This window comes from Prionailurus viverrinus, chromosome A2, assembly GCF_022837055.1.
Source record: "Prionailurus viverrinus isolate Anna chromosome A2, UM_Priviv_1.0, whole genome shotgun sequence".
Classification (NCBI taxonomy): domain Eukaryota; kingdom Metazoa; phylum Chordata; class Mammalia; order Carnivora; family Felidae; genus Prionailurus; species Prionailurus viverrinus.
Genome location: NC_062562.1, coordinates 52,341,592 through 52,353,847, shown reverse-complemented (window position 1 = coordinate 52,353,847; position 12,256 = coordinate 52,341,592). Strand labels below are relative to the sequence as shown.

At 53.9% G+C, this 12,256-nt stretch overlaps 2 protein-coding genes across 8 annotated transcripts in view; one reads left to right on the top strand and one right to left on the bottom strand.

Moving 5' to 3' along the window:
• The window catches only part of VGLL4 (vestigial like family member 4), a 167,607-nt gene extending 159,931 nt beyond the window's left edge, over window positions 1-7,676 (top strand). For all 3 annotated transcript variants that reach the window (XM_047835946.1, XM_047835939.1, XM_047835931.1), the window contains 2 exons: window positions 4,313-4,436; window positions 4,839-7,676. In XM_047835946.1, the coding sequence (XP_047691902.1) occupies window positions 4,313-4,436; window positions 4,839-5,110 (396 nt within the window). In that variant the 3' untranslated portion in view covers window positions 5,111-7,676. The remainder of the gene's footprint in view (window positions 1-4,312; window positions 4,437-4,838) is intronic.
• Window positions 7,677-8,420: 744 nt separating this feature from the next.
• ATG7 (autophagy related 7) overlaps window positions 8,421-12,256 on the bottom strand; it is a 247,781-nt gene continuing 243,945 nt past the window's right edge. For all 5 annotated transcript variants that reach the window (XM_047835874.1, XM_047835908.1, XM_047835882.1 and 2 more), the window contains one exon: window positions 8,421-8,722. In XM_047835874.1, coding sequence (XP_047691830.1) covers window positions 8,690-8,722 — 33 coding nt within the window. In that variant the 3' untranslated portion in view covers window positions 8,421-8,689. The remainder of the gene's footprint in view (window positions 8,723-12,256) is intronic.

Genomic DNA, 12,256 nt, shown 5'->3' with positions numbered 1-12,256 from the left:
TGCCAGTGCCTCTGAATCCAGTAAGGCCGACGAACGGTTTCATTTCCCATGGGGGAGCCAGACATCTGCATCCCGTTTGTTTCGTTCATTCATGTAACAGAATGGGGCAGATACCTACCATGTACGAGGATGCTAGAAGCTGGGCAGGCAAGATAAGGGCACTCATGGTTTTAGCGTAGAGGAGACTGGTTATCAAATAACTATTAACGTATCTGTAGACAGCCACTTACTGCACACTTAACTAGTACTGCCTGTGCCTCGGGCACTCGGCAAAGCTCTGGAGGTACAGAGACACATGAGTGGAATACGTTTCCAGCCCGGAAGGAGCTTGCAGTCTAGTCAGGGGAGTGGGTGCGTGCAAAGAGGATTGCACTCAGAGCCCACAGTAGAGGTGTTTTAGGCATCAGAGAATTTGATTCTAGGAACAGGGAATTCAGCCCTCTGGCTGCAGCCACTGCCGTGGGGAGTCCCTTGGCAAGGTGGGGGTGGGATTCCACTGGGAAGATCAGTCTCTAAGCCCATGGTGGCTTGGGGGAAGAGGCTCCCTGGAGCCCCTGGAGCCATGTCTGCCCAGAACAGATGTCTCTGAAGCTTTAGTGTTTCTTGGATCATGGGTTTCCATGACTTTGAGGGTCTTCTGGTTGGTTTGGGTCACATTTGCTGTGTGAGAAGTATGCTGCTGGACACAGTGACTTGGCTCTTTTACCGTGGTCTCCCTGACCCTACGGTAAAACGTGCCTGGCTGCCCCCCGCCCCCCAGCAGGAAGGTCCCTGGCCTGTCCGATGTGCCGTGCGGCTGTGGAGCAGGCTTTCTAGGACTGAGAACCTTGAATTCCCACCTGAGTTCTTAGGGGATCCCTGGATGGAGAACAAAGCCATGGCTGTGGGGCAGGCTGACAGCTTTCCTGGGAAGCCTTTGGCTTCCCCGACGTGGTGGCCACACCCCTAAGCTTTCATTTAACGTTGGGGGTGGTGATGAAGCAAAGGTTATCATTCACGTGTGTTTCATTCATGGGGTAACCGCTCAATGAGCTCCCTCCTTTGTCAGTGTGGTGTGGTGTGGCCGGTCACTAGAACCTGAGCTACTGCTCAGACATTACCAAGTTCTGTGCCCAGTACTCTGCTGACCACACAGAGGTGAGCAACACGGTTAGCTCAGAGGCTGTTTGCTGGGGTTCTGTTTTATTTGTGAGCGGTCAGGGTGGCTCCTGTGGGGAAGTGAGTTTGCCGTCCCGAAGCTCTGAGCAAGGGAGAGGACTGGGTGGGGGCTTCCTGGAGCAGTGGCACAGCTGTGTGCGGTGGGCAGGCAGGACAGGCGGTGCAGGGCGGCCAGGGGAAGCCTTCCTCTGTTGGGTGGAAAATGTGACTCACATCTCCGGGAACCAGAAAAGGAAAGTTCCCGGAGAGGCATGTCTGGGGAGGCTGCAGAAAATGTCACCCCACTTCGTGTTCTTGTGATGGCGGCTCCGAGGGGATCGTGTGTCCTAAAGGAAGCTCCAGAAGAGACCGCGAGAGTGGCTTTGACAGCAAATGGGGAGATGCAGGCTAAGGTTAAATACTAACCCGGGGGATAGCGTCCATCGGGATGGTTCTCACGTGGTCGGTCTTTTCTCCAGGGCAGCGTCGGTTCCACATGCAGCCAATGTGGGTGGGGAGAGGAGTGAGTGGAGTGTGAGTGACACATTCTCAGCCTGGCCCTGCTGCTGGTTTGCTGTGGAGGCTCCAGCAGGTTACTCATTTCGGGCCTTTGGTTTCTCTATCTGGAAAACTAGGGTGTTGGGGGAGGAGTTTGCATCCCGTGAGCTCACAGTCTGTTCCAGGTGGGTGTGTGGCGCTGAAGCACAGCGTGCATTCGGCCAGAGTCGGGGAGATGGGCCTGAGCTCGGAACAGGAGGGTGGTGGTGTGGCCTGTCCTGGGAGCCCTCTGCCAGGTGGGTTGGGGGGAGGGGGGAGAGGAGGTGAGGCTGCCCCCTGCTGTCCATGTGCACAGCCACCGTGTTCCCTCCATCTCGGGAGGTGCCCTAGAGATGACCTGCTGCCAGGACTGAAGTTAGAATGTCTTCACAGCATCCCCTTGTTCATCGGTGGTTCTGTGTTGCTGGCCCCTGCTAGGCGGCCATATTCTGTCCGGGAGTGGCTGAAATAAAGGCTGCACGTTGACTTTATTCTTCTAGCTTTATTCCAAGCTTCTCTAAATTCATTCTAGGATGCTTTACATTTCTTTGCCTTCTGTGACCACCTCTCCAAAACATGTCCCCACTTTGCGACATTGCGTCAGTCAGGACTCTAGTTCCAAGGAACAAAAACCAGCCTGAGCTGACGTAAGCACAAAAGGAAGGGAGTTTTATTGGGAGGACCCCGGGCCGTCTCCTGGAGCCCAGGGTCATTGGTACAGCAGTTATCAGGAAGGAAGGGCTGGCCCTTGCCTGGGAGAGCTGGTGAGGAAGCCAGGCTCTCCCTCCCCTGGCTCTGCGCCAGCCTGGATCTCTGCTGCTCACCCACCTAGCCAGCTTGGCACAGCCATCCCATGGCTCCTGAGACCAATCTCAGTCTCCTACTGAGTCTCGCTTAGTAGCTGGCCCCGTGCCTGGGTCAGATTTCCAGCTTGGCCTACGGGGCAAGGTCACTTTGGCCACGGCTGTCTTAGTCCTGCCTCATGGATGGAGGTCAGGAGGTGGGGAGAACACGGGCTCAGCATTAAAAAGACCCTTCGGAAGGTGGGCTTCAAGCTGCAGGCTGTCCTCCATGGGAAGCATGACCAGCCCCTGAAGGGCAGGACTCCCCTGTCACCACGGGCTTGGCCCCGAACCCCTCACCTCAGGTGGTCCTCCAACCCCTTTGCAGCTGCTCCTCTTCCTTTCTCACACGTGGAGAAATGGAGGCTAGAGGGGTGCGGCTACTGCCTAATGAGTGGAGGGCTGGCATTCACCGCAGGTCTACTTGGCCTCTCGGCCTTGTTCTCATGGCGCCATTTTTGCCCATACCGGGATGGGTCGCACTCACTCCATCCCCATTGCTGATGTGTTGAGCTAATAAATGAAACTCCCTACTTTTCCTTAATGTGCTGCTGCTAAGCCACATCTTCCCCCATCTTGGATGTGAGTAATTTCATGTTAGATCCAAGCACGTCCTGGCTCATCCTTGTAGGTCCAGATCTTTATCACAGAACGTGTTTTTCACTCCTGTTCATTTCCCATCATGGGAAGGTTTGCTGTGCAAGCTTTTTGTATCTTTATCCTGGCTACTGGTTGAAATCTTTAAAGGGAAGGCCAGGGGTGGACGAGCCCTGATCCCCCTCACATTGACATTGCCCTCCCCCCCTGGGCCCTCTGGGTGGCCCTTCAACCAGCTGTCTTCCAGTTGTCTTGCAATTCAGGGCACATCCTTCTCCATCTTGTCTTCTGCACCGTCAGGAGAGGTCTTTCCTGGCTGGAACCTTAGGCAGCTATTTAATTCACAGACCTTCTCTGTCCTGGATACCAGGCCAAGGTCTGGGGATCCAGAAACGCTTCCTGGTCCTTGCTGTCAAGTGTGCCTGGGCTAGAGGAGCCAGGTGCCGGTGTCTTCTGGGTGCACTTAGAAGGGGTGATTGACTTGCTGAATGTGCAGGTGGCCATAAAAGTCTTCACAGAGAGGATAGGTGAATGGGGTTTTAAAGGATGAGCAGAGTTTACCAGGCAGACAGCATTGATGTTCTTGGGGCAGGGGAGAGTGTCGGCAGAGCAGAGGGGGTGAGGGGTGGGATACATCCTGTATTTCTGCCTCCATCGTGATTTGTGTGGTCATAGTAGAAACCGACTGGAGCTGTCTCTAGCTTAAGCAGAAACCGGGAGTATGTCGGAAGGGTCCTGGGATGGCTTAGAGCACCCTGAGGGGTACAGGGTACACCGTGAGAGAGGCAGGGACTGGGCTGCTCTGGGGACTTGACTGGAAGGGCTGTGAAGGCTTCTCACATACCCACTGAGGCCCCACTCACTGTGAATTTGCTGTGGTTTAGCAGGTTCTCTTCAGTTTTGAAGTCAGAGGCAGCAGACGGGCTGGGCTTCACTTTGTCTCTCATCAGGAAGGGCTTCTGGACACGCTCACGGCAGAGGAGGGGAGGGTGCTGATGAGGGCCTTGCGCGGAGTAGCTGCGTTTCCTGCAGGCAGGATGGGTGCCCGTCCACGGTGGCGGAGGGACATGGAGACGCGTCCTCCCTCGCAGCTGCGCCGCGTGTGGAAGGACTGGGGTCCCGGCTGGGGCGAGCAAGCGACGCCGCTCCCTGTCGGCCTGCCGAAACCGCAGCTGACCCCAGCCTCCTCTTCTCCCCAGAACCGGCCTTCGGTGATCACGTGCGCTTCGGCCAGCACCCGCAACTGTAACCTCTCGCACTGCCCCATCGCGCACAGCGGCTGCGTGGCGGCCGGGCCAGCCAGCTACCGGAGGGCCCCGAGCTGTAAGTCACCCTGTGTGTGGGGCGGGGGCTTGGGCTTCCTCGTTGGGTAGGATTCAAGTGGAGTGTTTGCAGTTCGGCATCATGCCGTGGACGGAACAACTAACCCCTGGAGCTTGTTTTATAGAGGTCGAAAAAGTGTGGGTTGTTTTTGAGCCCACAGGCACCCAGCATTGTGTCTGGCTTGAGTGGGACAGAGGGAAGAAACCTCCAGGATCCCACTGTAGTGGGACAAGATCTACAATTACTTAAGACCACGCACTCTCTCTCTGAACTCACACCTAGTCCAGGGTGGCACGTTGCCGTGTTCAGAGAAGCGACCTGCCCAAATGCCCAGCTAGGGCGGGTGGAGACGGGCCCTCTGTCCCCAGAGCCCTGACCGACTGCTGTCCTACCCCCCAACAGCCACCACCACCTGTGACCCCGTGGTGGAGGAGCACTTCCGCAGGAGCCTGGGCAAGAACTACAAGGAGCCCGAGCCGGCGCCCAACTCGGTGTCCATCACAGGCTCCGTGGACGACCACTTTGCCAAAGCCCTGGGTGATACGTGGCTTCAGATCAAGGCGGCCAAGGACGGCGCATCCAGCAGCCCTGAGTCAGCCTCGCGCAGGGGCCAGCCCTCCAGCCCCTCGGCGCACATGGTCAGCCACAGTCACTCTCCCTCCGTGGTCTCGTGAAGGGAGCACACCACCCTTGAACAAGATGTCAATCTGCATGGTTTGCCTGAGCTTTGAACAGTCAGTGCTTAAAACACAGAAAAAAAAAAAATTTGTGGGGGGGTGGGGTAGGGGGAAGGGTAGGGAAGGGATGGTTTATTCGCAAAAACCATGTCGTTGGGATTTTTGTTCTGTTTTGTACTTGCTTGGTATTCGTACCTGGGGGCCCTCCTACACGAGAGCAGGAGCTGCACGTGGAGCATCCGATGTAGCGTCCTACCTTCCTGCCTCAGTTACCAAAGAGACCTCTGATGCAGGTCCGCTGCCCTGACGGGGGCCAGGACTCCACGGCGCACGCTTTCTCAGTCACAGGCCATGACGTTGGTGACTCAAATGCTTTGTGCTTTTTATTTGCTTCTCGAGACCAGGGTGTGTGTGGCTTAGCTTCCATTGCGTGTTTGGTCCGGCCCGCGCGTGCGTGCGCGCGCACGCGTCTACTTGAAGAGAACAGAGAACTGTCGCGTCTGATTTGCACTATTGGAGGAGGGCTAAAGTTGCCTGCCTGACAACTTTATGTGAGATGCTAGTACTCTGAGGGCAAACTGCTGAAAAACAAAGGGTTTAAGGATGACATTTCTGACCATTTGTGTTTTTTTTGTTGTTTTTTTTGTTGTTTTGTTTTGTTTTAATTTAGACAAAACAGCTTTGGAAGGGGAAGTCTCATACAGGTTATAGGTCTTTCTCTCTAGATTTCAGGTGCTCGCAACTGGACTGCAGACTCTACCAATCACGGGCATTTTTACCTTTCCTAAACACTGCAGTTTGTTAGACTAGAGCTGAGGTTGGACGATTCTATAGTGCTTTCAACGTGATGCATGTTTTAATGGAGAAAAATAGCTGGTTTCTATTAATTGTATAGATAGTAAACAAGAACCTTAATACTTACTAGCTTCTTTTCAGAATTAGTTTATTTTTGTCAGTTACAGTCCTAGATATACTTACTGCTGGTACAGTTGTACTCTGAGATTTGTGTTTGGTCGTCACACTACTCCTGAGCAGCGCGGGGCCGCCCGGCCCTGGAGACGGGCAGTCGAGTCGTTGGTCAGCCGCGGTGCAGGATGCTGGAGTTTTTGCTGCCGGCTGACATTTATTTTTTGCATCCCTGTCTGCTTATTACTAGTGCCCAGGGGAGTTGGGATTTGTGTCTTCCAACTTCCCTCCATGCAGAAACTGTTCCCTTTCAACCCTTTTGGCTGAACAGCAGATTACTGACAATCTGTGATATGGTATTTTGTGTGCTTCCTCGTACGCTGGGGCCAAGGCAGTATACATTCCTCTGACTTTATACAGTTATTACTGCATTTATTATTGTTTGCTATAGTAATAGCTACTAACTAGAAATTAGGCAAAGAAGAAAGCATGACGGACACAGCTGTGGATGTTCAACAGCTGCTCCTCTTTTTTGTGTTAAACAGACATTTCTATCCCCCCACCCCTCCACCGTGCGACATTCCAGCCTCACCCACCAGAGGGCTTAAGAAGACACCTGCCCTGGTGACACAGGCCAGGCGTGACTGCCTCCCCCCGGCCCCCCCCCCCCCCACCGTGAGGCACCGTGGACTCGAGGGAGCCCTCCAGGCTGGTTTTCAGTGTAAGAAAAATACAAGTTAGCTGGTTAATTTTGAAAATGGTCACTGGGAAAAAAAGGTCAGCGGATTGGCTCTTGCTGTGGTCACAGGGTGGCCGCAGGTCTTTCAAAAGGCGAAAGAAAAGCCCTTCTCCTCTTGCCCCTGCACACATTTCACTCCCACTTACTGGGCTTCCAGGCTTTCGCGTTCAGGCCCCTATATTTTCTGTAGGAAGAAATCAGTGAGAACACTTTTTTTATATAGGTAACTTTAAGACCATCATTACGCTGTGCGTAAAGAATGTACAGAGAAATTTGTAGGTATTTTTTGAAGAACAATTAATTTGTTAATGATATGTAGCTATTTAATTTTCCCCTTTCCTATTGTAATCATTTTTTTTTTGGTTTGGAAAAAAAAGTTGATCTTTTTTTTTTTTTTTTTTTTGTCGTAGATTTTGTCTGTAAAAGTGCAGGAACACAGTTATTCTATGAGAACACTGCATCTGCCTTAATAGCCACTAGTTTGTTATTGCTACAGGCTACTGAGCGTTCACAGGAAAACAACCCCACTGCCGGTGGGCTCTGTGAAGAGCAGGCTCCTGGGACAGCCATCTAGTCTGTCCCCAAGCGAGGCCGTTGCTTTGGGAGGAACGGCCCTGGGGCGCTGGCCTATCTGGGATAGGCGGTACCCTGGAGGGGCACCGGCAAGTGGGGAAGCAGAAAACCAAACATTTCACTGGGAAAGGACACACTCCCTGGCCTCGGGAGGAGCACAGTGAGTTCTTCACAGAGCCATGCTGTTGCAGTGAGTTCTGACCGTTCTCTCCATGTTTGTAAATCTGTAATATACCATTCTCTGTGGCCTGTTTTCCTGGAAGAAAAAAAAAAGGTTTGGCAGGCCATCTTTTTTTTTGTACTTAAAAGTAGCCTTAAGAACAATAATAAAGTGCTCTTAAACCACAGGCTGTGTGTGTGACCCGCGGGCCCCGGGGAGGGCTCAATGGCCCTGCACCAACAGATCCCACAGGGGCCAGAACACCGCTGACAACCTGGCCTGCAGAATCCCCACTCTTGTAAGAGCCAGCCTCAGACTCCACTCTAGCCTGGGTCCTGGGCCTGAGACAGTAGAGGGCACCCCTGGGTGGGGCAGGCGCCCCCCTCACTTGGCTGCAGGAGAGTGGGCTTGGGTGCTGAGGCATCCTCTCCGAGGCAGGAGGGGCACCTGCCCAGGCGGCAGTGGCAACTTCTTTCCTCCCTTGAGCAGGGACTGACAGATGCTCTGCCCACACATGAGGACCGGCCAAGCAGCGGAGGAGCTGTCTGGGTCGCCATCTGTCCATAGTGGAGTTCTGGGTTCACTGGGACGAGTGTGGGCCCTTCTGTTCCACATGGAGGTCAGCTCTCCTGCCCTCCCTCTCCAGCAGACCAGGCTGACAGACCTCACAGGCACATCAGCCCTCGCTGGTGCCCATAGGCCCCTCTCGGGTTTGCATCGTGGCCCAGGGACCCTGGTGCTGCCCCCACAGTGGCTGCCGGAAGGAGCTGGTTTCTCATTTCCCCATTGGCTGTGTGTAGGGCTGACTTCTTCCCTGTCCTCATTGCTGCCCCAGCCGGGGCCAAGGTAGGAAGGATCCTGGGAGTTTTCACTATCAAACACTTGACCAGAAGAAGAAGAAGAAAAAAGAACTCGTGGAGGGAACCAAGTCCAAGATCAGTGGCAATGCCAAAGCCAAGGTTATTATTTAGCTCAGAACTGGCGGGATCATGAATCAGGAGAAATGGAGAACCCCAGAAGCTCCTGGGCAGTGGAGAGGGGGCCCTGGTCCTCAAGGTATGCAGAGGAGGGGACCAGAAAGATGGGAGGGGCACAGGGCCCAGAGTCACCTATCCTGGAGGTGGCAGTCGCATTCAGGCAACAGAGAAGTCCTCCACAGGCAGCCAGGGAGAAGCCAGCCACACGAGGGTGGGCCGCATCAGACCGTCTCGTCGTCGCTCATGTCCCAGATCTGTGTAGAGAAGGGGAGACGTTCAGTGTTCAGCCGGCCGGTGGTGCCCGCTGATGTGGCCTCAAACCTGCGCTGGGTGATGACAAGAAGAATGATGGCTCCTACCTGCAGATGACTCACTGCGTGCCTCAAGACACCCTTGGCACTAAGGACAGACACCCTATTTCTTGTATAGTAAGAGCAAATCCCAGAGAAGGGAGGTCATTTACCTGAGGCCTCACTGCTGAGTGAGTGAACCAGTGGCTAGCCTGGGGGTGGGGGTGCTGAGATTTGAACGGGGAGCGTGAACACCCCTCACCTCCACCGTCCACCGCACAGCAGCCATCCCTGCCCCGACCGGCCCCACTGCCTCGTTTCTGCAGCACCGACCACCATCCCAAATCATCCTCTCCAACTGCCTCGCTGTGCGCTGTCTGCCCTCACTGAACGCAGGATCTCTGGCTCGTGCGCTTGCTCTGAGGGGGACCAGCCTGCCTGTGCACACACTTCCCACCGTGGCAGGTTCCCACTCTTAGGCGGCATGTCAGCTGCGGTCCAGGTGCCAAATGCACTACAGATGGCACACGTGGACAAGCACTGACGAGCTGTCTGTCCCTTGTGAGTAAGCTCTCTGCCCACCAGCCCCAGGGGAGACAGCAGATCCTCCCTCTGTCCCTCCTTGTGTGTCTCTGGTGAACCCCAAACTTCTGGAGCCAACCTTCATGGGGACAGCGGGGCTTCCTCAGCCATGCTGCTGTGAGACGAGGGAGCAGGCCTGGAGGCCCGTCTAGCTGTCCCCCAGAGGTCTATTTTGCTGCAGCTATCTGCAGGAATCCCTGGGAGGGAGCCCGAGGCCAGCACGGAGGCCCCCCCAGGGCTCCTCACACCCTGGGATCCCTGGGGGGGCTGGTCCCTGAACTTATGCCTCAGACTTTCAAAATTCCTAGAATTGGTTGCAAAAGGCCACCTCAACCCTAGCAGAGCTGAGAAGGAACATCATGTTTACACGAGGCTGGCCCAGGGAGATGGGGAGGCCCGGCCAAGGTAAATATCAACACCAGCTTGGCTTTCAAAGTCAAGGATGTGGAAAATAAATACACAGAGAAGGAAATTTCCTTTATCCTGAGGTCCCAGTTGCCTGGGCCGAGCGCTGGTGGTGGCTGTGCCTCTCACACCCATCCCCCTTTCTACATACACCCTACTGTCCTGAGATACCAAGATGGGATGTGCAAGCCAAGATCCGGATGCCGGCAGGAGCAGGGACGGGTGGGGAGAAGCTCGGTCTGGGGTCCGGCCACCTGAATGAGGCCAGGCAGGCCCTGCCTTTCTCTGGGTCCAGCTCCCCACCCAGCAGATCCACAGTACGACTTGAAATAGACTCTGGGGCCTGGGCCCTTGATGGGATTTGGTGGTGGTGGGGGCCGGGGGTGGCTGCATCTCGAACCAAGGGTGCACTTAGGAGCCCACGTTTGTGATAATCCTCTGGTTCAGACCCCCTGACTGGGAAACCAGCCACCAGAGGGTTCGCTGGTGAGGTTCATCCATTCTTTTCACTCAGTCATTCAATAAACATGTTTGTAGAGCCCCTTCCTGTGCTACAGCTGCATAGACCTGGTGCAAATACTCCCTCCTCCACTCCTCACAATAGCCTGGGAGGTGTGGATGGAAACACATTCAGGGAGGTAAGATGGCTTGCCCTGGATTACACAGACAGCAAGGTGTGGAGGTGGGAGCATAGGCGTGTGGGAAGAAGTATGTGAACAACCGGGGCTGCCCAGGGCAGGCCGCACAGAGGAAGGGGCCGTGGCCTGTGGGCTGTAGCCTGCCAGAGGTGGGATGCTAACCAGGGCCCAGGAGTTCTATGTCAACAGGCAGTGCCCTCTGTGAATAGATGGGGTTTCTCATAGGACACTGGGGGGCCAGGCCCAGGGTAGGTCTTTACAGGAAAGCAGGAGCTCCAGGGAGCTTCCATCCACTTTATCACCCGTTTGGTTGCATCTCAGCTATGGGGAAGGGTCCTCAGCACCCAGCCCTGCCTTTGCACACCGTTGGGGGGGGGGGGAGGGGCAGGAGAGGTGCAGGCTCTGGCTCCAGCTCCTGGAGCACCCAGGTGGTGCAGGGCATCAAGTGAGGCGTCCAGAGGGCTTATGATGCCAGGACTCCCCAGAGGGGGGGCGGGGGGTAATGGGTTTTACATAACTGCTGGGGGATTTTCCAGGAGTTCCCTGGGCCTGAAGAGGGTTTCTCCACTAGGGTAGCCAGTCCTTTTCCCATCCTCTGGGCTCAGGAAAGCTTAACTGTAAGCTTCTAGAAACTTCAGGCTCCACAACCCATTACGATCTCACTTCTGGGTGGAATCCAAAAAAGCTGAACTCAGAGAACCAGAGAGCAGAAGGTTGGTTGCCAGGGGCTGGGGGGAAATGAGATGTGGGGCAAAGGGTACAAACTTTGCGTTATAAGAGGAGTAGGTTCTGGAGGTCCCGCATACAGAGCACGGCAACTACAGCGAAAAATACTATCTACTTGAAACTGGCCGAGGGAATAGATCTTAAGTGTTCTCGACACACACACACACACACACACACACACACCACAATAACCATGTGAGGTGATGGCTATGGTAGTTAACTTAATAGTGGCAATCATTTCATAATGTATATGAAATCACCACTTTGTAAAACCTAAATTTATACAATTTGTGTCAGTCACTGCTCGGTAAAGCTGGGGAGGGAAAAACAAACGACAGCGTCCTCTCACTCTAGAATAAGGACTTGAGAGTGGGGGCGCCGGGATCAGTCTGTTCCCCACTGTGTCCTCAGCCTCCCTCAGAGCACCTGTAGGTGTAGAAGGGGCCCTGTGGATGTCCTCTTCAGGATGAATGAAGGTTGTATTAAACTGGCAAAGATTTAAAATGTGTTGATACTCAGTGCTGGCAAGGGAGTGGCAAAACACTTCCAGAAGGAACATAAATTGGTACCATATTTTTTAACAGAAGAGATCTGGCAATATATAATGCAAAGCTTTAACAACATTCAGGGGCGCCTGGGTGGCTCAGTCGGTTAAGCTCCCGACTCTTGATTTCAGCTCAGGTCATGATATGGTTTGTGGGTTCGAGCCCCGTGTTGGGCTCTGTGCTGTCAGCACAGAGTTTGGGATTCTCTCTCTCCATGTCTCTCTGTCTCAAAATAAACATAAAAAAATAAAAATACACATACTCTAAGGAAGAGATATATGATCTCCTTTTTGCAGATGATATTCAAGTATACCTAGAAAACCCAAGAAAATAAAAGCTAATATGAATAAAGACAATAAAGTGTTCAGTAAGAGGGCAAGGTATAAAATTACCAACAACAAATTCTAGCCTCCATATATGCAAACAGTATCCAGTTGGCAAAGAGTGAGAGAGAAGAGCCCATTATAAGCGATGCAAGGGATCCAACTCGGAATGAACCTACACGAAATGTCTGACATCCACATTGAGAAAGCCCTCCCACACAGTCCTGCAGGGGTCCTCCCGAGAGTCTTATGGAAAGGAAACTGAAACGAATGGGGGAA